Raw genomic sequence first — 21,759 nt, 5'->3', positions numbered from 1 at the left:
TACCTTAAAAACCACTTTGTCAGTGATGAAGAAATCGCCCGCTTGATGAATATCACTAATCTAACCAAGGGAGAGATCAAAAAATGGTTTAGTGACACCAGGTACAACCAGCGAAACTCCAAGAATAGCAACGTCATCGTTTTCCACGAAGGAGGTGGCAGAGGAGGTGGTGGCTCTAGCAGTGGCGCTAACGCCACCATCATCATTGACTCAAGTGACGAGATGCCGGCATCCCCTCATCCTCCATTCACGCTTCCCCTCAAGGAGAGGGAAACACGGCACAAGACGTGGAATCCATTCCCAGACTTCACGCTGCAGAAATTTAAAGAGAAGACGCCAGAGCAGCTGGTGGTCTTAGAGGAGAGCTTTGAGAAGAGCAGCACGCCGTCTGATGAAGAGCTGAGCCGATTGAGAACGGAGACGAAATTGACACGGCGGGAAATAGACGCCTGGTTCACAGAACGACGGAAATTGCTAGCAGTTAGCACACCATCACCAGAATCTTCAGAGGCGGGAAGGATTGATGTCAGTGAAGGGAAAGAAGAAGAAGACAGTGCTCCTTTCTCTGTTCCATCTTCTCGTAAAGGTAGTCAAACTCCACCTGGAGATCGCAATAGGGAGTTGCCAACCAGCAGCAGCACCAGCAGCAGCACGGGCAGCAGCAACAACAATAGCAGCATCAGAGAAATCAAAGATAAAGTTAAAAAGACTCCAGAGCAGCTCCACATTTTGAAAAGTGCCTTTGTGCGGACACAGTGGCCCACAACAGAAGAATACGACCAGCTAGTCGAGGAGAGTGGGCTCCCCCGACCCTACATTGTCAGCTGGTTTGGAGATTCGCGCTACTCTTGGAAGAACGGAAATCTAAAATGGTTCTTTCAGTATCAGAGTGGCAACGTAGAAGGTCCGAACGGAGGAGGAAGTCATAAACTGGGAGTCGTCGGTGGTCGAAAACGACGCGTGCGGAACCGTGGGTGGGGGAGATCCCGAACTCGAAAGCAGCCAAGACGAATGGCGTCTTTTGGGTCCGACTCGGAAAAATGCCCCCCACCCAAAAAATGTAAAAGTGGGAGGGACATCCTGAAGGAGTATTACCTGAAACACCGCTTCCTTAACGAGCAGGACCTGGATGAGCTCGTCACCAAGACCAACATGAGTTATGAACGGGTAACACAAATGCTTTTACTGGCATGTAATACCAAACTGCTATAGGCCTACCACAAAATTCCCTCCTGGAAAGCTTTTTTTTCCTGTAAAATCTACCCTAAAATTGGTGATATGCCCATCCTACGCCTCCCTGCGGTGGCCATTTTGCTAAAGACAACATCACAGGTCAAAGCTTACTTGTCTTCTGGAACTGTTTTCAGAAATATGATTGGTCAAGCAACCGGGATATAATTTTCAGTAAAGGCTTACATTTTACAAATTATCACTATAATTCATTGTGTAGCGTTTTTATCTTGTTTGAGTGCCCATTGCAGTTACTTCAGATTTTCAAAAGAGGACGCCAAATGTTCAATATAATAATAATATAACGATCAGACTTATAATTCTCAAATAGCTACACTCATCCATCCATCCATTCGTTGTAATGCTTATCCTCCATAGGGTTGCGGGGAAAGCTACACTTTTATTTTTAAATATGAGGTTAATTGATTTGACAATGAATTTCTAATTCGGTCCAGAATGCAGACACATCAATTGATTACAAACAACAACTAAATGTGTTTAAAATAAAGTCAAACATTACCACAGGATAGGAAATGGAATTTGATGGATTTTCTGTTGGGTTGGAAAAAATGGTCGCTTTATTGTAGAAAAGGAAAATGGTTAATGTCATTGTGTCATGTGAAATGCACAACGATTTATTTCTGGTACCGTGACCAAAGATAGTCTGGTAATGCAATTAAACTCAACGACTGTTCATATGTCATCTATATGAATGTTTGTCTAGTGGTTGAGTTTGTCGTTCTCACCTTCCCAACAGCGTCTGCTTCATGGCCAGAAATTTCTGGCCGTGATGTTTTGGCTAAGATCAAGTGTAGTATTGTGTACTATGTTCGCAGTTGATCTTTGATTTTTGCAATCCGGAGATGGAAGAAGACCTTGCTCTGTCCACTCCGAGCATCGGCCCGGTATAGCAGTACCTCCGGGAACGGTGCATTCGCAATGATCGCAGCAAGGCTCTAGGGCTAGGACCTTAGCTTGGCCTTTTGGCTGAGAGTAAGTGTCCCGGCTCCTAGGCTTTGTAGCGTATTATGAACTGACCTATAACGGATAATGGATAATGAATAACGAAGATAGAACAATAACCCTTAAGAAAACCCAAAATCCCCCACCTTCCCATTACATCCCTAAACGCACACACAGACGGAGTTGTTTTTTATGTAAAAAAATAAATAAAAATGCACGTTATACACAAATAAATACTGTATATGAAAAAAATTGCTCTGATAATGTCAAGGGGGCTAGATCGATTCTGGAGGCCGTAGTTTTGAGACCTCTGCATTAAGTCATCCTATCTTGTTTGCCTTTCATTCCATGAAGGTGCGCGAATGGTTTTCTGAAGTCCAGAGACGTCTTGAAGTGGGTGCGGATCCCTTCCACGAGCCCTCTCTAGGTACATCGGCTAGAGGAGGCGAGGATGATGAGAACAACGGGGAGAGGGCCGGCGTGGACGAGATCTTGAGAGGCGACGGAATGGGAGACGAAGAGGACGAAGACGATGAAGAGCACAACGATGAGGATACGGATGACAGTGAGGTTTGGGAGCCGTCTCGCAGCGTGAGGAAATCCTTGTCTGTATCGGAAGACTAAATTTACTCACAGAGTTCTCAGCCGGTCATAACATGAGACGAACACATTAAAACCATTATTGTTAGCTGTGTCTCCCAGTCGCAGCCCCTGCCTGACTGCCGTTATTTACTCATTCACTGCCATTGCTGACTATGGACGCCCTTTCCGTGTTTGTTGAGTTAAAATCGCAGAATTTATCGTGGATAATAACATCTCAAATAAGCGCAAAGTATGAGCAAGCAGCAAAATACTGACTATTTTTTAGTGGTCAATGTCAACAAAAGAATGAAACCATTTTTTCGATCTACGCTACACATAGTTGTGAGAGCCACTTCGTGGCGTTTTTGTGATTGACTTTTTCTCATATACAACACCAGTCCGTAACGGGTAGGTATGAGTAGAATACCCTTTTATGCCAGCAACATAAATGGACGGAAATACTGGCTCAGTTGACCAGTTGAAGCTTAGTTCACATACCTGTATACTGTAAGTTTGAATTGATTTTTGTTGGCCCGCTCACCCATCTTAAAAGTGGAGTGTGTTGTTTGAGGAGTCTTAAAAAAGTTGAAGGCAGAATATTTTCTTTATTATGTATGTGTTAACAATGCCCAAGTGAGTTCAAAGAGCTCTTATGCTTTTTTCTTCCTCCGTGCCTATCTGCTTTTATATTACTTTTAGTAAAGCTGTTCGAGCGGAACACATGATGGAGTACCGGTGGGAGATGCAGGGGGTAGCAGTTTTTTGTTAGCATAGCATGAAATTGGTGAAATTAAGAAAAGTCTGTTTATAGTACGATACGTCAACCCAAACCCCCATTATGATACAAAAAAGAAGTTTTTCCGGGCGTGTGCTACTTAAGGAGCTGAAGAGAGGCTAAGATGGTGACGTAGGCTATCAGATGACGGTAGCGAGTGAAAATGTTAAAAATTCCGTACAGCACCTTTAAATGTGTTGTTGGTATTGGTAGGATGAATCGTAATAATAACGATAATGACAATTAATAATAATTATTTTTACCAATACTCACTATCAGTAGGGTTGCAGGGGTGCTGGAGGCAATCCCAGCTATCCTTGGGCAGTGGGCAGGGGACACCCTGAACATGTACCCTGCCAGTTGCATGGCAGATTACTAATATAATAATATCTCATCTCATCTCATTAGCTGTACCGCTTATCCTTATTAGGGTCGCGGGGGGACTGGAGCCCATCCCAGCCATCCCCGGGCAGTGGGCAGGGGACACCCTCAACTGGTTGACAGCCAATCACAGGGCACACGGGGACAGACAACTCAATCGCTCACTCACAACTAGGGACAATTTGGACGGCCAATTCACCTGAAATGCATGTCTTTGGAATGTGGGAGGAAACCGGAGTGCCCGGAAGAAACCCACGCAAGCACGGGGAGAACATACAAACTCCGCACAGGAAGGCCGGTAGCTGGATTTGAACCCACGCAGGAGGTTCCCATGACCTCAGAACTGTGCCGCACACGCGCTAACCACTGCGCCTGCCCATATAATAATTTTTAATTATATATTATAAAAATGTTAATCATGTTAATATTATTGTTATAAATACGACAAGCAAAGATCTAGCTACACCAGTTTTAGCAAACTTAGTCTGTAGCTAGGATTAGTAGTAAACACAATTCCCCGACACTTATCCTCGTTGCACTTACAGGTACTGAGGCATTCGGCATTCAAGTAAATCTAAATCAATAACTTACCAGATATGAAATGGACACCACAAGGGCGGGCATTTCTAATGCTGTCGTTACTCCAGTCAGATCTTTTAAAGACTTGCAGCCATAGGATCATACTGTACTTTTGAAAAGGACTGTTTTCTCCGGGTATTGCCAAAATGTGAGTTCCTTAAAACTGCGGTTTGTGCACCCATACAGACAACAGCTGGGCATGTTGTTTTTGTAAATTGTGACTCCAAAAACACCACTCACCATACAAATCTTCCCTAGCTCTACTCAAACTCGTACTCCTGCTCCCAGTTTTTTTGGGGTCAACAATGCACACTCTTCCTGTGGTGATCCGATGATGAGCTAGGTTGGTAAAGTGTCTATAGACGTCAAAGATTTATTTGTACTCGGAGTCCATTGACTTCTATAAATGTTAAAAGTGAGATGGCAGTGAATGAGTTTTAATAACAGAAATAATTTTACACATACAAATCTAAAACTGGACAAAACAATGACTTGAATATGCTACTCATAAGTTGCTGTCATTCAAGGGCACCTTGAAGAGGGAGTCTGGTCACATCAACTGGAAAATCCCTTTCTAAATGCATTGCTGCATATAGTTTGCACAAGCCCTATTCGAACTTAAATTACTTACGAATGTTCCCCCTTTTCCACAAAGTAAAAAGTGGCCCTTACCAATCGTGTTCACGCGGTATGTATTTTAGCTTCTAAAGCTTTTTTTCGCCTGAATGATAATGAATGAGTTTACATTGAGTGAAACTCAACTAGCAACATGAGCCAAAGCAAAAGAACAGTGAGTGAATGCCAGCGTACTTGTTGAAGGATGTCAATTAAAGTCTTCCCTTGTTTGTCGTTACTCGCTGACTTTAAAAAGGGGGGAAATTAAGCTGTTTGATATGCACCTCCATTGAGAGGTTTTCTTTCTTTTTTTTGCACTTTCTGACACAACAAGCTTTGTGCCATCGTTACATTTTATATATTGGCTTTGAAACGTTGCCAAATGGGAATGTGTTGTTTCTCAACCTCCAAGCCAACCAGTGTTTAACTGCAGTTTAGGGTGCTAATGAAATGCACTTCCTGTGCTTCTTCAATCATCGCGTAAACAAATCCACGTAAACCACAATCATGACTTAAATCTAACTACTGGCCTGATGTATTGTTCTGGAAACAATCATTTTAGAGAAAGTGGTACCTTTTCTTACGAGCTTCATTTATTCCAGGATCTAGCTCATAGCTCGTTCAACGAGCAGTTTCCCGAAATGAAATATTGAAACCTAATTGTTCCGTTTCTGACCCCCTAAAAGGTCCAGACCTAAATACAGGTAGCTGTAAAGCACATCTTCCTCATCACTAAAAACACATTAAAATGGCACTCATAAAGAAATTCATTAGTGAGATAAATAAGACGATAATAACATATTAAAATTAAAAGTTCTTTACAATCACTTACCATGCAGGGAGTCCCTAGTTGGTAACGTAGCGAAAGTGCGGTAAAGGACGGGGGGTTGTGGGAAGAGAGAGAAAGTCGTTGATACGTAAGCACTTACATACACTTAAATTAAAGTTACTTTAACTCCGAATAAACAAACACACAAACAATTTACAGCTTGCTGTTTTGATTTCCTTCTTTTATTTTAATAAATCAAAGCATTGCAAAAACTCTTCCGCTTTGTAACCTGCACTCGCTGCTTGCTCACGCCACAGTCACAGAGCCAATTGTATTCTTGAATTTCTCAACCAGGTATGGGAGGCATTGAAATCCGTTCCAGTTGTATCCGACGATGCTTCAAGTTTTCAGTCCCTGAAAATGCACAGTGACTTCTGCTATTTGTGTCGCTGTCTCTCGATAGCTCCTTGTCACGTATCGACAATAACAAGTCTCTCCATCTCGTCATGTACACTGGTTTACAATTTTAAAAGAACAGTCACGCCAGTGGTCGGTTTTATAGCCTGGATGACATCTTTCTGTTTCAATAGCGTGCAAATGGAAGATGCTGTCCGATCGTACTCCTTATTTACACAAACACAACTATTTCCTGCTTCACAAACTATTATCTACTGCCTTGTTTCAATTGACATCATTCTCCTTTTTCCCGTAAAAGACTTTACCATTTCTATTTACAGAACTCATGGCTAGGGTCACAAAAAGGAGACGCAATACAATAAAAACTAAGTTTTTGCTTATAAAACCTGTATAAAGTAGGTGGGTGCGATCTGGCGTCTGAGGGTGGGAATCGCATGTTCCAACTGGGACAAGCTGACGGTGAGCTGTCTCTAGTGGCAGCTTCTGGGACTGTTATTAGATGGGATTTCATAACTAGGGAAAGATTTTTGTTGCAAATACAACTCTTATACTCCTATCGAGTTTAGAGGTGCTCGTATGAAGAGGTACCACTCTATTTCAAATCATAAATCACCTGAATAATGTTTAAATGCACTTTTTACTTCCACCTGGTGGATGAAATTAGAATTTGGCACCCTCTTTGTCTCATGCAACGGTTCTGAGAGCCATATTTGTTTGACAACCAGTATTTTGCCTTTTTTTTTTAAACAAATAATATTGTTTGTTTTCCCCCAGTTGAATCAATGTACATTATTTTGAATGTTTCTATGACTCTAGAATCAGCTGACAATTCCTTTTGCTTCATTGCACATTTTGAGCCACATTTTGAATGATTCTTTTTGGGGGGGCGGACAATGGATGGAGTTTTCTAATGTTGTCAGTTATTATTCATTGGCTTAGCGGACATGTTTTTGTTGTAGTCTCACAGCAAACCACCAGATGACTTTTCAAGGTCGTGTATAATAGCTATAATCGGCGTTCACAGCCCATTGCTTTACAGAAAGAACCGCTGTAAGGAACGACTACCAGCTGCTGTGTTCACAGTCACAACAAAGACAATAATGCTTTTCCCCTCCCTCGCTCCCCAGCACCATGTAGACTACTGTACCGACATGTGCCTACTTGGCTTGTGAACTCTGTTGCAAGAGGATCTCCCCATGTCGTCGCAAACCCTATGGTAGCCTTTTTAAAAACAAATGGGGACGCATGAACGAGATGTGCTTTCAGCCCACATATAATACCTGTTTGATATTCAACATTGTAAATGTTTGTCCATAACTTATGTTAAATTTTTCATTTAGTTTCTGGCTGGTTGTTCAGTTTTGGGTTATTTTGACCACTGGTGAGCCTCTCAACGCCATTTAAATACTTAACCTGCCTTTAGTTTAGAATCATTGAATATGCATTCTTCAGGACAGGTTTTGTCACAGTCGTTGATATGTTAACAGTTCAGTAGACACTCAAAATAAGGAGAGAAAACATATACTGATTTGTAACTTAAAAGGTGGGCCGGCAGAGGGGACTTCATATAAGAAAATTCCATTCCCTTCTTCGAGTCCTCCTCTGAGCCCCCTTTTTTATTAAAGTTCAAAGGGCCAAAAAAAACAAAACAGATCAGCCCTATGGGGTGTGGAAACCAAAGAACAGCAACAAAATTTGCCAATAGCGACAAATGTGTAATAGTAAAAATCACAAACAAGAATGGAAAGTAATAGTCAAAATAAGAAACTAGCATCATAAGAAACCTTTGGACGAATGCCAACATTGAAACAAAATAAGCTAGTCACCTTTTCATCAAACCTTCTAGGTTACAATGAAATGAAATGAAGTGAAATAAAATGATCTGCATTTTTATATCTGAAATGAAATGAAATGATCTGCATTTATATAGCGCTTTTCAAGTCAATGACTTCCCAAAGCGCTTTACAGTGTGCTTCACATTTCCCAATAGCAGCCGTGATCTGTGCAGCCATGTAAGGCGCTAACCTGCTTATTGGGGGTAATTGGGGGTTCAATGTCTTACCCAAGGACACTTCGACATGTAACACGAAGGAGCCGGGATTTAAACTGCGATCTCTTGATCCCAAAAAGCAGATCAAGTAGAGGTAAGATCGGGCCTTCAAAATCCCGGTATAAAAGCCAGAACCAGACCAAGCCTGACTGATTAACTCGATTTAAAGGACTGAGCTGGAAGTAAACCCAAACCTGCACTTGGGCAGCGCACGTACTTCGGCCTAAGCGCATACTTAGGTGCCAAAGTACAGCGTCAAAGTGCGCCGAACAGCGTGCATGCTGTCCAGATCATTCACCAAGAAAAAAAACAAAATCAGCGAGAGGGAAGCCTAGCCCAACCTAATGATTGACATTTTATGAAGTTTAAAATGTCTCTGGCCCAAGAGCTTACCTCTAAGATCCACCCTAAAGGGTATGGCAATCCAAGATCAACAAAATTATTGGCCGATAGTGAGAATGTAAATAGTCAAAATAACAACAGTGCCGTATATCATTCAAAATAAAGAACTGGCATCCTATGCAATTTCTTTTGCAGGTGTCCAAAATGAAAAACAGAATAAAGTGTTCAGTCAGTTAAAGTACTATCACCACAAAAAGGGAATTAATGCTTGTCATCATAGTTTTTGTTAGTGTAGCATGAAAAATGTTAAAGTAAGAACAGACCTGTTTCAAGTGCAGTTTAAACGCCAACCCAAGGCCCAAAAATTCTTTGAGCGCATTCAAGAAATGCATGCATTTGCACGGGCAACATAAGGAGCTTGACAGAGGCTGCAATGATGACACAAGCCAGAAAATGGTGTTTCAATGTAGAACACTTTCACACTTCATACTGCACATTTAATATCTGAAATATTTTAACTGGTACATGCATTTATTTAAATTCAGCTCATTGACCAAGTTGACAAAAAGTTAGCTGCTGGAGTTAATGGTGTTAACTACAGCGGTTTGATGTTTACTCGGTTTTAAGCTACAATTATTGTTAGTTGTTCTTTTATATTTTCTTAACCAGTGGGTAAAATATAACAACATTTTGAACAACCGCACAGTTATTTTGCCACCTTGTACTTGTCATTCATGCTACATGCTGGCACCTTTGAGCAACATGAAAACAATTTTTAACCCGCCTGGTGTAAGCTAGCTTGCTGATCGCAACATCTTGGACACATTACCTGTATTTGTTGTAATGTGAATTGTAAGTGCCTGGGCATGAAAAAGGAACAAGTCGTTGTACCTTATATAAATGTATACCGAGCCTTTATACCGTTTGATCGATTACTGCATGCAATAAGTATGTCGAACAACTGCTTATTTTGTACATACGTGTGTGCTTGTTTGGTTGAGTTGGTATTGATGATGCAAAGCTTTGCTAATCTGATGCTAAACAAGCTACTTGTTTTTCCTAATTCATTGGTTGTATAAACCAGGGGTGTCTAACGTGGTGGGGTGAGGGCCGGATTAGGACCGCCAAGGGTTTAAATACGCCCCACGAGACAACAGGTATGAGTATGTCCACTTGATGTCGCCAAAGTCTAGGGCCACTCGCAAAGCGACTGCAGCTGGATTTCTCTCTCTTTACCTTTTCTTTCTTTTTTTTCCTCTTCACTCTTTCTCTCTTTTTCTTTTTCTTGTCTCTTTACCTCTCTCTCTCTTTGTTCTTCTTTTTTCCCATTGTTTTTGTTCCTCTGTCTTTCTCTTTTTCTCCCTTTCTCTCTTTTTCTCGTACAATCTTTCTCTTTTTCTCTCCCACTATCTTTCTCTCTCTTCTCTCTTACTCTCTTGTTTCACTCTTTCCCTCTTTCTCTTTCCCTCTTTTTTCTATCTCTGTATCTCTTCTCTTTGCCCCCTTTCTTTCTGTTTCTCTCTCTCTCTCTCTTTCTTTCTCTTTTTTCTTTCTCTTTTGTCTTTCTCTTTTTTCTTTCTCTTTTTTTCTTTCTGTCTCTCTCTCTTTGTCTGCGTCTCCCTTTTCCCTCTTTATCTGCCATTTGTATTTCTCTCTTTCTTTCTCTTTAATTTAATAGTCTGCCCCCTGTGAGAATGTTTTTTTTTAATCTACCGGGTGGCCCCTGAGCTAAAATGAGTTGGACGCCCCTGGTGTAAACAGTCCTGTGTGATGGAAAACAATGCTTTCATTACAAGTGAGCCAGTCCTTTTCTTACTTCTTTGTCACAACAAGCATTTGTTTTTTTAACTGTTTCTAGCTGTGCGTTCTGCTGCTTGTTTTAGTCCACAGACAAAATCGACGCTTACCCCAAAGTATTTTGGAAAGCTTTTCTATGTTTTTATCAATGAAAAGTGTCTTAAAAACCAAATAGTTTGTTTACGATTTGAGCTCAGACAATTTTGCTGGAGGCTTTTTTTTCTTCTTGGGAGGGGGCTATTTTGGTTGCAAGACATATCAAATCACAACTCCCTTGACAAGATGAGCACTTTATTGGAGGAAATGTTAAAAAAGGGTGGGACTATGTCATTAAAAATGCTATTGTTACAATAAGGCCCTAGAAAATGATCAACACAGATAAGTGTTTGCAACATCTATCCGTTTTTAGCTTGTTTCACGGGGATGATGATCAAGTGCTTTGTCTTCTAAGTGTGTTTTAATTCCATATCATGTATCATATGACCTACTAATTGTAGAGCTAGTATTGTGAGTAGTTAAGCTCCTGTAAAGTTTTATGCATACTTTTTTCACTTTGCTCTCTGATGTTGCTCTTTGAATGTTTCTCAAATATTTTCACTGCAGCTTTTATAACAAAATTCACTGTGTCACAATAATCGCTTTTGTTTAAAATGTTTATTTGTGTATGTTAAGCGCTTGTCTGTTTTGGTGCAGTCACATGAACTGATCGGTTTCACTCTACATTGATAGTTCAACTCTTTTAAGATGCAGATGTTCCATTAAAATGTGGCTTTGAACTCTGGCTTTGTGACTACTGTATTAGCAATTGAATATTTCCTGTATCCATTTTAAAACAACTCATTCAATGCCGGGCGTGCAAGACAATTATTGCCATTTTGACACATTTTTGAGAACCTATAGAAAAATTTGTTCTGTTGCTATATATGGTTATCAAAAGAAAGCGTGAAACCTCATCTTTCGTTAGGAAAAAAAAATGTTTCTAGGTTTTACCATTGTTTAGTAACGACAGTTGAACATTGCTAAATTTCTTTAAATTACTCGTTTCCAAGAAAACTTCTGAGGAAAACGTTTTTTTGTGAAAGGTTGCATTTCAAGCAGAACTTTTATATCCAATTTCTAAACAATGCTCTCGATGAACACAAGGGCACTTGCTTGCAAGATAAAATGTCATTGCAATAACACTGAAGTGATGCATGAACGATGCCCAATGTTTCCGGTGACGTGACCTCACGATTTTGGTCACTCGGGAGGCCGCTCACTCACTCGATTGCTGGATAGGGAAAGCCACACGAGGAGGTGGGGGCTCCTTGATGTGTGGACACATTTCTGATCGAAGCCACTCCTGCCATCTTGTGGTGATTATGCTGAAATCATTCCCAGATGCTTGATACTTACTGATGATCAACGGCACCAAAGCCTTAAGAAAAGTTTTTTAAAATTAATTAACAAACATATTTTTACATGTGGGCAATGCTTCAAAATAACAGTGATTCAAAATGATTTTATGTTGAATATCAAATCGACCATTCAACAAACACTGGGGAAAATTGGAGTGTAGACCTTCCTAACTGCAGCCATTTATAAAAGGTAATTAATACCTAATCTTTAATTTAGGGTGCTACTCCATTTTCCCTAACAGTGAGTCTCATGATGTAAGATAAATAAATATTTCTCGACCTACAAGTATTTTTTTTCAATTTCAGGTATATACGATCATGTATGTATGTATTATTCAAATCAATATTGTTTTAATAATAAGTTGCTTTTTTACCACTAGGAGGTGCTTTATAATACAGAGCCGCTTTAAAAACAGGTAGACTTTACAATAATGTTTTTAAAAATACGTCACCCTTGCAAGGTAGAATGCCTTTTTATGTTTTTTTAATATGAGAAAGAAACATACTTATACCTCATAAATATTGTGCTATCAGTGTTTGAATATCACATTCATTATTGCAAATTGGAAATTGTTCTTACATAAAGTGGACTCAAACAATATATTACTTCAATCAACATTTAGATCAACAAACACCAGTGAACCCAACAGCGATTTGTCATTTTTATTTACTGTATGTCAATTCAATAGCCTTTAGCCTTTTGCTGCAAAACTGTTTTTCTCTGTATATACTTTTTCGTTCTATGTTTAATCCTTGTCTTTTTTTTCTTTTTCTTGTGCATTTTTTATGTATTTCTTTTGAGTTGAGTGAATTTAAAACAAAACAACTGGAAAATAGACTGTATACTGTATACAGTTTTTTTTAAATTGACCTGGAACTTTACCAACCAGGAACCCACCTTCGTCTTGTGTTCTTTCGGACGCATTTTCACGAGGGAATTTGGGATGATTTTCTCACACGCATCAAAAGACGCTACCTGCTGCAGTTAATGACTTGTGATGGATCTATTTGGAAGTAATTTTGACGACTCTGTATTTTCGGAGGCCAAAGAGCGAGATTCCATTTTTTTGCCTTCTTACAACGCGAAACGTTGCGCGCCGGAGGTAAGTGATGGACCGAGTGTTTGTTTAAAATATGACGAAAGCCGTTCCGTGATGAAATTATTTCAAATTATCTCCATTTCCAGTTTCACCATTATATTTGTCTTGTTAACCCGCCTATTGTGATAGGGTCGAAACCAACCCGTTTTGGATTTGGAATGCATACAAAATTCTTATACATTTGTTTATTGAATTAAAGCTTAATTCACAATGTCTATTTCGTCAAAACAAAGTCAAGAAAAATGTTACAGTACTATATAAAATACTTGAATTAAAATGATTCAATTCGTATTGTTTGGGTCAGCTTTGAGTAGAAAAGCAGATGAAATAACTACGTATTCATCCCTGCATCATCCTCAGTAGGGTCGTGGGGGTGCTGGAGCCCATCCCAGTCATTTTCTGTCCGTCATCTAAAGTGACAGTCAGTTTATTTCCCACTCATCTGAGAGGTGAGTAAAACTGCACAAAAGCAAACCAAATACTTCTCCAGACATGTGGGGTCAATTCAGAACAATGCTAGTAATTTGCAGATGAGTGCAAAACTCCAAATTGTGGCAGGGAAAAAAGAAAAAAAAATCGCTGTGAAACATGGACCTAACTTGCCCGTTTTTTTGCGAGTGCTCAAGCACCCCTAAATTAAACCTAAACACCCCTAAAATTATAGCATTTTTAAAAATATCTTTCTAAATAAAGGACAGAATAGGCTTAAGGGACAGTGTGTAGTATTTAGTGCTTCTCAGTGTTACAAAAAAAACTTTTATTCAATAAAAACATTGATTAAAATACTCGGCACCAATACCTAAACTATGATACCAATGGCAATTATTATTAAAAACCAATCACAGTTTGAGAAATTGGTATGTCTTTTACATTGTGGAATCCTACCTATGGTCAAGTCATGTTTATTTGTTTAACCCTTAATCACACAGAGTCTCAAAGGGCTGCACAGACCACAGATTATTGCAAACCACAGACTATTATGACACATTCCCCTAATCCAAAACCTACATGAGGACAAGGAAAAACTCAAAAACTTCAAGTCATGTCAATTTGTGACGCCCTGAATCACAAGGCGTCTAAAAGGGCTGCACAGACTATGGATCACCGCCATGTTTGCCTTGCAATTTGCTGCTACGCTGTGCTCTTTGGCACTGGTTTTCGTTCTCATTAGATAATACAGTGCGATATAGTGGTAAAATGTTACACAACGGGGCTTAAAATAGGATGAAAAACGCCAGATACATTAAAAAAAGGAAAACAAAAAATTGAACATGCAGTGTTGGAAATACTCCAGTGCCTTGAAATGGTTTAATCCATTTGACTCCTAGTACCACTCTCGCTACCCGCTCCGCTCAGCTAGTGTCACTTGCAGCATAGCGGCAGAGTCTGTGGAGGGTCCAGTGTATTACGGTAAGAGTATATTATACAGCGGTTAATTTTCAACAACTATTTTAGAACCCAATACCATGACATTTTTGCTGCATTGAATCTTGGGGTGCTTAGCACCCCCAAATCTCTGAACCTAAAATGGCCCCTGCCGTGAAAGAAGGTTTAGATCAGTGGTTTCAATCAATCTTAATCGACTTACGGGCCGCTAGAAACAGAGTTTGGGTGAGGCTGAGCTGAATTTTTTCACAAGAAAAGCTCTGATAAAAACATTCCAATGGTTTTAAATATTTGACCCTTTTTTAACCCTAAATCAGATAAAAAAGAAAGAAACATATTACAATTGATAGGGCAATCAAACAATCAGGAATAAACAAAATAATACAGGAGATACAAACGACTGAAGAAACCACATACGGTAGCTGACAAGAAAACAAATGTTTGTATTTAATTCAATCACCAGTATTTACAGTTTTTTTAACTGTCAATGCTCTAAACGTGAAAGGAGCAACATTGAATATGAAATGTCCTCAACATAACTGCTCTCGCTTGATGCTAGAAAAACGACCCCAAAACAACTGAAAATTTGACCAAAAAACAAACATTGAAATATTAAACCCAAAAAGGCACATAAAATGATCAAAAAATAACAAAAACAAATTGGTTAGACAAAAAAAAACATAAAAATGACCATAAACCAAACCTGAAAAGTATTTCAATAATGAACCATAAAAAAACAGATCGGTCAAAAAAAAAAAACAATCAGAAAAACCCCACAAGCACCGTAAAATGACCAGAAATAATAGGTACCAAAATAAAAAGCCCTAAAATGCAAAAAATTGAAAAATGCTCTATAACATATGAAAAAAATGAAAAAGTACTGTAAAGTATGGATAGGTACAAAAGCTGGTGAAAAAATATCTAGAAGTACTGAAGAAATGACACATTATTCAAAAGTATGAAAATGAAAAACTGGAAAATGACCAAAAAAGACCCAAAAACTAACTTAAAAACCAATTGACTTAAAAACTACTACTCGATTAAAAAGAGAAATATTTGTAGGACCGGGGTCACAAATTATCATCCCGTGGACCGTGTGTTTGAGGCCTCTGTCGTCTTGCGTTCGGTTAGGACGGGGGTCGTCAACTCGTGGCTCAGGAGCCACATTTGGCCCTTTGGCGCAGGGGAGTGGCTCCCTGGTGCTTTTCTAAAAAATGTTTTCAAAGTGAAAAAGATGGGGTAGGGAAATATATTTTTGTTCTAACATTGTTTCTGTTGTAGCAAAATACATGACATAGTTTAAAACCTTTTAACGTTTCTAATGCTGTAAAAATGTGTAGAATAAATAATTCATTACAACCACTTCTGTGCATTTCTCCTTCACTTCTTTTCTTCCCTCCCGTGTCGCAAGTGCTGTGCGGGCCTAATATAAGTCTTTTTTTTTATGCATCTCCATTTTTGTGGGTTTTTTTTTGCGTCCAATACGGCTCTATCCACATTATGGGTTGTTGACCCCTGGGCTAGAAGGGTTGTAGTGCATTGTAGTAAACGCCTCTTGTGTTGTTTTATTGTAGTGGTTTTGTGTAAACGTTGCTCTGGACACGGAAGATTCTTTGGAGAAGCAGAAAGTGTTTAAATATCGAGGTGACTTGGCTACACGGCAAGGCAAATACCAGGTACAGTATTCCATCATTAATCTAATGTACAACCTTCTCTCAATTTTCATCTTTTTTGTCCTTTCATGGCAGTGTTGGGCAAACATTTTGAGTCGAGGATGCCATTGGGCTAAAACATGTGGCCAATGGGCTGATCCTATCCAATTTTTTTCTCAGTTATCAATGAATGTACATGCAAGCATCTACAGGTTTATTTGTTTATACATATAAAATGTGTGTATATGTACATTTTTTAAAATAAATAAGTTTCATCCATTTGCTTTTTGAAATACTCCCAATCCTATCAAGAGTACTGTATAGTAGTTTCCTGTTGAAGCACTTATTTTGATACACTGTATCTAGTTTTGTAGTATTTCTGAAGTTGTAATTTTCTGTTGTATGTCCATCGTAGTATATTTTTTAGTATTTCTTTTTAGTATTTTTGTTTATAGTATTACTCTAGGTATTTTTTTTTTTTTTTCACAAAAATGATATATTAGTTGTATTTTGTAGTTTAGTAGTATTTCCATAATAGTATTCATAGTACTATTTCCATAGTAGTATTTCTTGTAGTACTTTCATTGTAGGATTTTTGTATTATTTCATTTTTCTTGTCAGAATGAAAGCTGAATAATATAGCAGGTCCCGGTTTTTAAACAGGAAAGTTGATGATTAGTTGTGAACTCATTTTGTAGTATTTTTGCCGTGCAGTATTTCTGTTACATTTTTGTTTGAATTTCTGTAATATTGTTGTAGTATTCTTGTTGTAGGATCTTTGTTATTTCAGTAGTATTTTTGTAGTGATACTGATGTTGTATTTCTGTAGTAGTATTTTATATTATAGTATTGCTGCAGTAGTATTTCTGTAGTTTTATTTTTGTTCTTTTGGGAATGAAAGGAAAATATTATATTAGGTCCTTGTTTTAAGGCACAAAAAGTTATATTTTTTTAGTATTTTTAACTACACACAAAGGAGCAATGGGGACAGAGCTGGCACCCCAAACATATTGGTGCAGTACTCTATTTATTATACACATTGTCATTGTATTAAGACGATTTTAGTTTAGTGGGGCAGATTAAAAAGCTTGCTGGGTTGCCTGTGGCCCGCGGATGGTAAATCACCCCCCCCCCTATATATGGAGTGTAACCTCTAAACAAATTACTTTAGTATAATTTTTTATTGCAAATTGTTGCAGGTAGCCCTGGACGCTTACAGCAGTTGCCTGGAGATGATTTCCGACAACAACCTGTCAATCAAACGCGATATTTTGGAGGGAATGGTTCGATGTTGCACCAGACTGGGCCAGAAAGAGAGAGCGGTGGCCTTACTGGATATTCTGGTACGCTTTGGAATAGCACACACTGCTCATATTTCTTTGTAATGGGCTTTAATTTTTTCTTTAATTAAACATCGTTTTGATTTAGAAAATGGGTACAGTGAAAAATACATCTTATATTGAACAAACTGCGTATTGGTAAAAAATAAACAAATGAAAAAGCCCCATTTAAAACCAACTAGGCTCAGTGCTCAGTCAGTAAAGACTTAAATCCATACCTTTGTCGTTTTTTTAGGGATAGGCAAATAAACAACAATTTAAAATCTAGCATACATTTTTTTATCTGTGTGAACAAAAAACGGGCTCATTAGCAGCAGTAGAACAGTACACCAAACAAATACGATGCACATTTTGTGAAGTACATTCAGGGGAAGTCACAGTTCTAAGGGATATGAGCTCAAACTGTCCACTTTGAAAATAAATACCTTGAGGTCCATGGCGTGTGGAATATTTTGAAACCTATCTGCATGATTGTGGGGAGGAACGCTACATGTTCTGTGCCTAAATGAAAAAAATGGATCTTTTGTAATCCTGTTAAATGTTGCCACGATATGCAAGTAGTCTTTTTATTGGCTGTATATATGTGAAAATGCTCCCAGACTTTGGAAATTCTAGTACACATACTTTTATTAAATACTTTTTATTGTACAGAACAGAATTACCAACAAAATCGTCATGAAACGATAATAGAAAGACATCAAGTTCTAGGGAACAGATGTTGATGTTGACGCCGCCACTTCGGTGTATGTTACTGCTCAAGCCATAAATTGTTGCGCATGTGCAATTCGCGGCAAAGATTCTATTTATGTAGAGAGCCCTCACTCTGTTGTGAAAATGTGTCCGGTGACAAAGGTCGACATCGAATTTCATCGTCGACTATCTATTATAGATTTTTTTTGAGCGAAAACTTCGACTGACTAATCGCTGCAGCGCTACTACTTGTTAGGAAGATTCCTAGCATTTATGTTTTTGCCGCTCTCTTGCATAGATAATGCCAATTTAATATTTATTGCTGCGCTAGTTGATTGCAAACAAGTGTATTAATCACGGCACAATGTTTTACTTTTCTGTACTAGATTTTTGCCTGCTGTTTTTTTCTTTTAAAGGTAAGAAATGGACGTTCATAAGTTGTTGTTTTTTTATACCGGTTTAAGCCTGTGGCTCAAAACCCTGTACGATTTATACTAAAACAAAGTTGAGTTTCTTCCTAAATATGCACTTGCGGCTTTTAATCACGTGATCTCCGCAGTCTGGAATTTACGGCACGTATTTTTGTTCAGGCTAAAGACGCTTCAAACACATGTCACTTAACCAGCCTGCTGCTGCTTAAGGTAAGCGTTGATGCCTCATCTATTCCTCCTCTGAGTCAATATATTGTGTTGAATGCAATTACTCTTCCCCAAGGTCAGCGTGTACCAACATTTTCAAATTGTGGAGGCAAGGATGTCGTCCCTGCAGGAGCTGTGTAGCCTGATGCCTTTTAACCCTTGGAATTGGTACAATCTGGGGACGATGTGTCTGCAGCTGCTGGAGAACTCTGCAACCATGAGTAATATTTTTAATTTTCTTGTTCTTGTTCTTCATTGACCAGGGAAAACAAAAACGATGCATGCGATCCTCGAGTATGAGCATGATCTGGGAGTGAATTTCCCACATGTAGAGGTAGCCCTCTATTTGTTGGGGATCTTCTCTGTCTTTTGATTTCACTCATTTATTTTACATTTTTAGACCCTGTAGTTTTCAGAGTCAAATTTTAGGAGGATGTGTTTTTAGTGTTATTGTTTAAAAACTTGCAATCGAATACCGAAATCTTTTCCATTTTCTTAACCGTTTTCTGCAGAACAGAAGGAACCTGAGGAGCAGCATGAACTCTGTGAGGAAAGACTCTGGCTGAAGGCCTGCACATGCTTCATCAGGACGAGGTAGAGCCCATTTCAAGGTTACGTCATTTTCCTCATGTTTTTTTCAGTTTTTCATTGGTGGTCTGTGCAGCCCTTTAAAAGTCTTTGTGATTGAGTGCTATAAAAATAAATACGACTTGACACTCAGCTGCCGATGTTTCATAAGACTTTTGGTTTCAGACTCCTGCTGAGGATCCTGAGGCAGCAGCAGACTTCATTTGTGCTGCGACACAACCAAAAAGTCACACAAGCTGCCGAGGAAGCATTAACGAGGCTTCATCCCGACCAAAAGACTCTTCTTTCCCTCACTGAGGTGAGTAAAGTACAGTAACTTTGAAATGGGAGGGGACTAGTTATGCAAATGAATCGCATAATTAAACCTGTGCACCAAGATGTAGGACTTGAGTATCACAACTTAGGAAATGCCTTTTTGTTGCCAGGTTCTTTCAGAGGACCTAAACCCAGACAAGATGAAAGAGGACTCCCAGGACGGCAAGAGTCTTTCCAGTTTTTGTGCGCAGAGCTTCGAGGCGCGCTGGTGGAATGAGATCCTACGGACTGTTGTACTGGAGGCTGATGGGACTCACAAATTGAGTGACACAGAGTCATGTTAACCACAATGTGTGACGGTCAACAATTCTTTGACCGTAAATTTTGGCTGATATTTTGAAACGCGGGATAAAGGCATTGTCTTGTAAAATCACCTTATGATAATCCTTCTATTTAAAAGTACTTATGTTGTAAATAAAACAAAGGATATATAATTTTATCTATTCGTTATACAATCTCTACATTGTTCTACGTGGTGTTCTGCTTTATTGTCGAGAGAAAGACCCTGGTCTTATCAAGCCACTCGCAGGATTTAGTCTTTACCGAGGACCGGGGTGAAGCTGGTGCCTTGGGAATTTTCCACTATCTTCTTGGTTTTGCCCCTTCGGTATACCCATCATTTTTTAGCTATTCTCTAGTGCGGTAGTTAGCACATTCACCCAATACACGAAAGGTCCCCAATTCAAGACTGGGTGGAAACATTTGTCGGCCTGGAGAGGAATGGGTGTCACCAGGCTGTACTTGCCCAAGACAAGAGGGGAAATTGTGCCCCTATCACCCAAGCGGTCTAGGGATCCACCCATCCGCCACCAGTGAAACCATTACATATTCTGAGTGTCAGTCACACATCCCCCACTCCTTTGTGAGAGCTCTGTGATGGAGGGGGGGCTAAAGCGTGGTTCCATCCTGAGGTGAAGATGTATTGTCTTACTACATGTTTAAAGCAGTCTGCTTTTGTCTTCTGTCTTAGCTAGTCAAGCTCATCTGAGGTCCTCTTACTCTATTCCAAAAGTGCCTGTTTCTTGTGCTCACCAAACGTGTTATCCATTATCACAAGGCTCAAAGGCGAAACCCAATGTTTCCTCCAGGTCTCAGGACCATCGAGACACAGAATCCCGCTTCGAGCAAACCAGTGAACTTCAGAATTTCAAACTGAAACCAAGGAATTTGAGGGTGTTATTCATCTTTGAGAACTATAGTTTGTTAAATTGTTCCTCCAACCCAATCTTCCACCAGCCTTTTCACTAATTGACTGTGAGGAGGCGCTGCTGTCCTCTTCAGCTCTAAATCTGCAACTTTGCAGACCAGATGGTAAAATTTGGTGCAAAATGAGTTTTTCAGGTCCGATTAAATGTGACCCCAGTCTCACACTACTTTAGAAGTGAGTTTAGAAATCTTCCTAACAAATTTATTGTTCTCTTCGATGAATCCCACTTTTATCAAGCTTCCTTTTATCTCTCAGCCTTAGTTCTTAGTGTCAGTTTTCATAAATCCCCTTTGTAAATGAGCATTAAACAGGCACACAATCTCAAATTAACAAAAACCGCTAAAACATTACAAAAAACTCAAGTTGGTGGATCATTGATTCTTCATCCATTCCGATAAAACTAGAATGGTGTGATGAGCTTAATTGAAATATTAAACTTGTCTCTTCAGATTGAGCTAAATTTTCTTAGCAAAAAAAGCGTTGAGGGGAAAAAGCAGCACAATTAGTTTATTTTTCATCTTTGAATTACCAAAATATTAGTGTTTCTCAACCTATGTAATTTTGCTATAATGTGGGGATTTTACAATATATGCAGTATATTTGCAATTTACTGTACTATAGTATAAAATTAAAATGAGCAAAAATGATGTAACAGTGGAAGAAATGTTCCACTTTTTTTTCTTTTGTTTTAAAGTAAAATCAGAAAATACAATCCGTGAAATTGAGGTTTTTCGACATGATTTTCTTTTGATACTGTGATCTTAACCAGCTTCATCAAACAAAATTAATTGAATACATATTGCTTTAATACCCCATGAACACATACTGTAATTAGAAAAAAAAGGAATCTGCTGCCACCTACTGATATTGACAAATGATATAGTTACTCTGCTTGTCAGTGTAAGAAAGCAAAGAGTAAGTTTTACGTATTTGCAAAGATAAAATT

The 21,759-nt window shown here is 39.0% G+C and overlaps 2 protein-coding genes and 1 pseudogene across 2 annotated transcripts in view; all 3 read left to right on the top strand.

Moving 5' to 3' along the window:
- zhx1 (zinc fingers and homeoboxes 1) overlaps positions 1-7,053 on the top strand; it is a 20,754-nt gene extending 13,701 nt beyond the window's left edge. The window contains exons 8-9 of the mRNA XM_088326528.1: positions 1-1,167; positions 2,548-7,053. The exon at positions 1-1,167 is cut by the window's left edge and continues 81 nt beyond it. Coding sequence (XP_088182654.1) covers positions 1-1,167; positions 2,548-2,817 — 1,437 coding nt within the window. The 3' untranslated portion in view covers positions 2,818-7,053. The remainder of the gene's footprint in view (positions 1,168-2,547) is intronic.
- Positions 2,008-2,169, top strand: LOC148371916 (U2 spliceosomal RNA; annotated as a pseudogene).
- A 5,748-nt stretch (positions 7,054-12,801) lies between the features above and the next one.
- c2h8orf76 (chromosome 2 C8orf76 homolog) lies at positions 12,802-20,045 on the top strand. Its single transcript, XM_088326529.1, has 8 exons — positions 12,802-13,000; positions 15,958-16,059; positions 17,235-17,378; positions 18,656-18,706; positions 18,780-18,924; positions 19,216-19,297; positions 19,457-19,589; positions 19,717-20,045. Exons 1-8 carry the CDS (start codon positions 12,896-12,898, stop codon positions 19,888-19,890), a joined length of 936 nt encoding a protein of 311 aa, XP_088182655.1. The 5' UTR covers positions 12,802-12,895; the 3' UTR covers positions 19,891-20,045.
- Positions 20,046-21,759: the final 1,714 nt, after the last annotated feature.

Source organism: Urocampus carinirostris, chromosome 2, assembly GCF_059441175.1.
Source record: "Urocampus carinirostris isolate Australia breed hairy pipefish chromosome 2, RoL_Ucar_1.0, whole genome shotgun sequence".
NCBI lineage: Eukaryota > Metazoa > Chordata > Actinopteri > Syngnathiformes > Syngnathidae > Urocampus > Urocampus carinirostris.
This window is presented reverse-complemented; position numbering and strand designations above follow the sequence as displayed.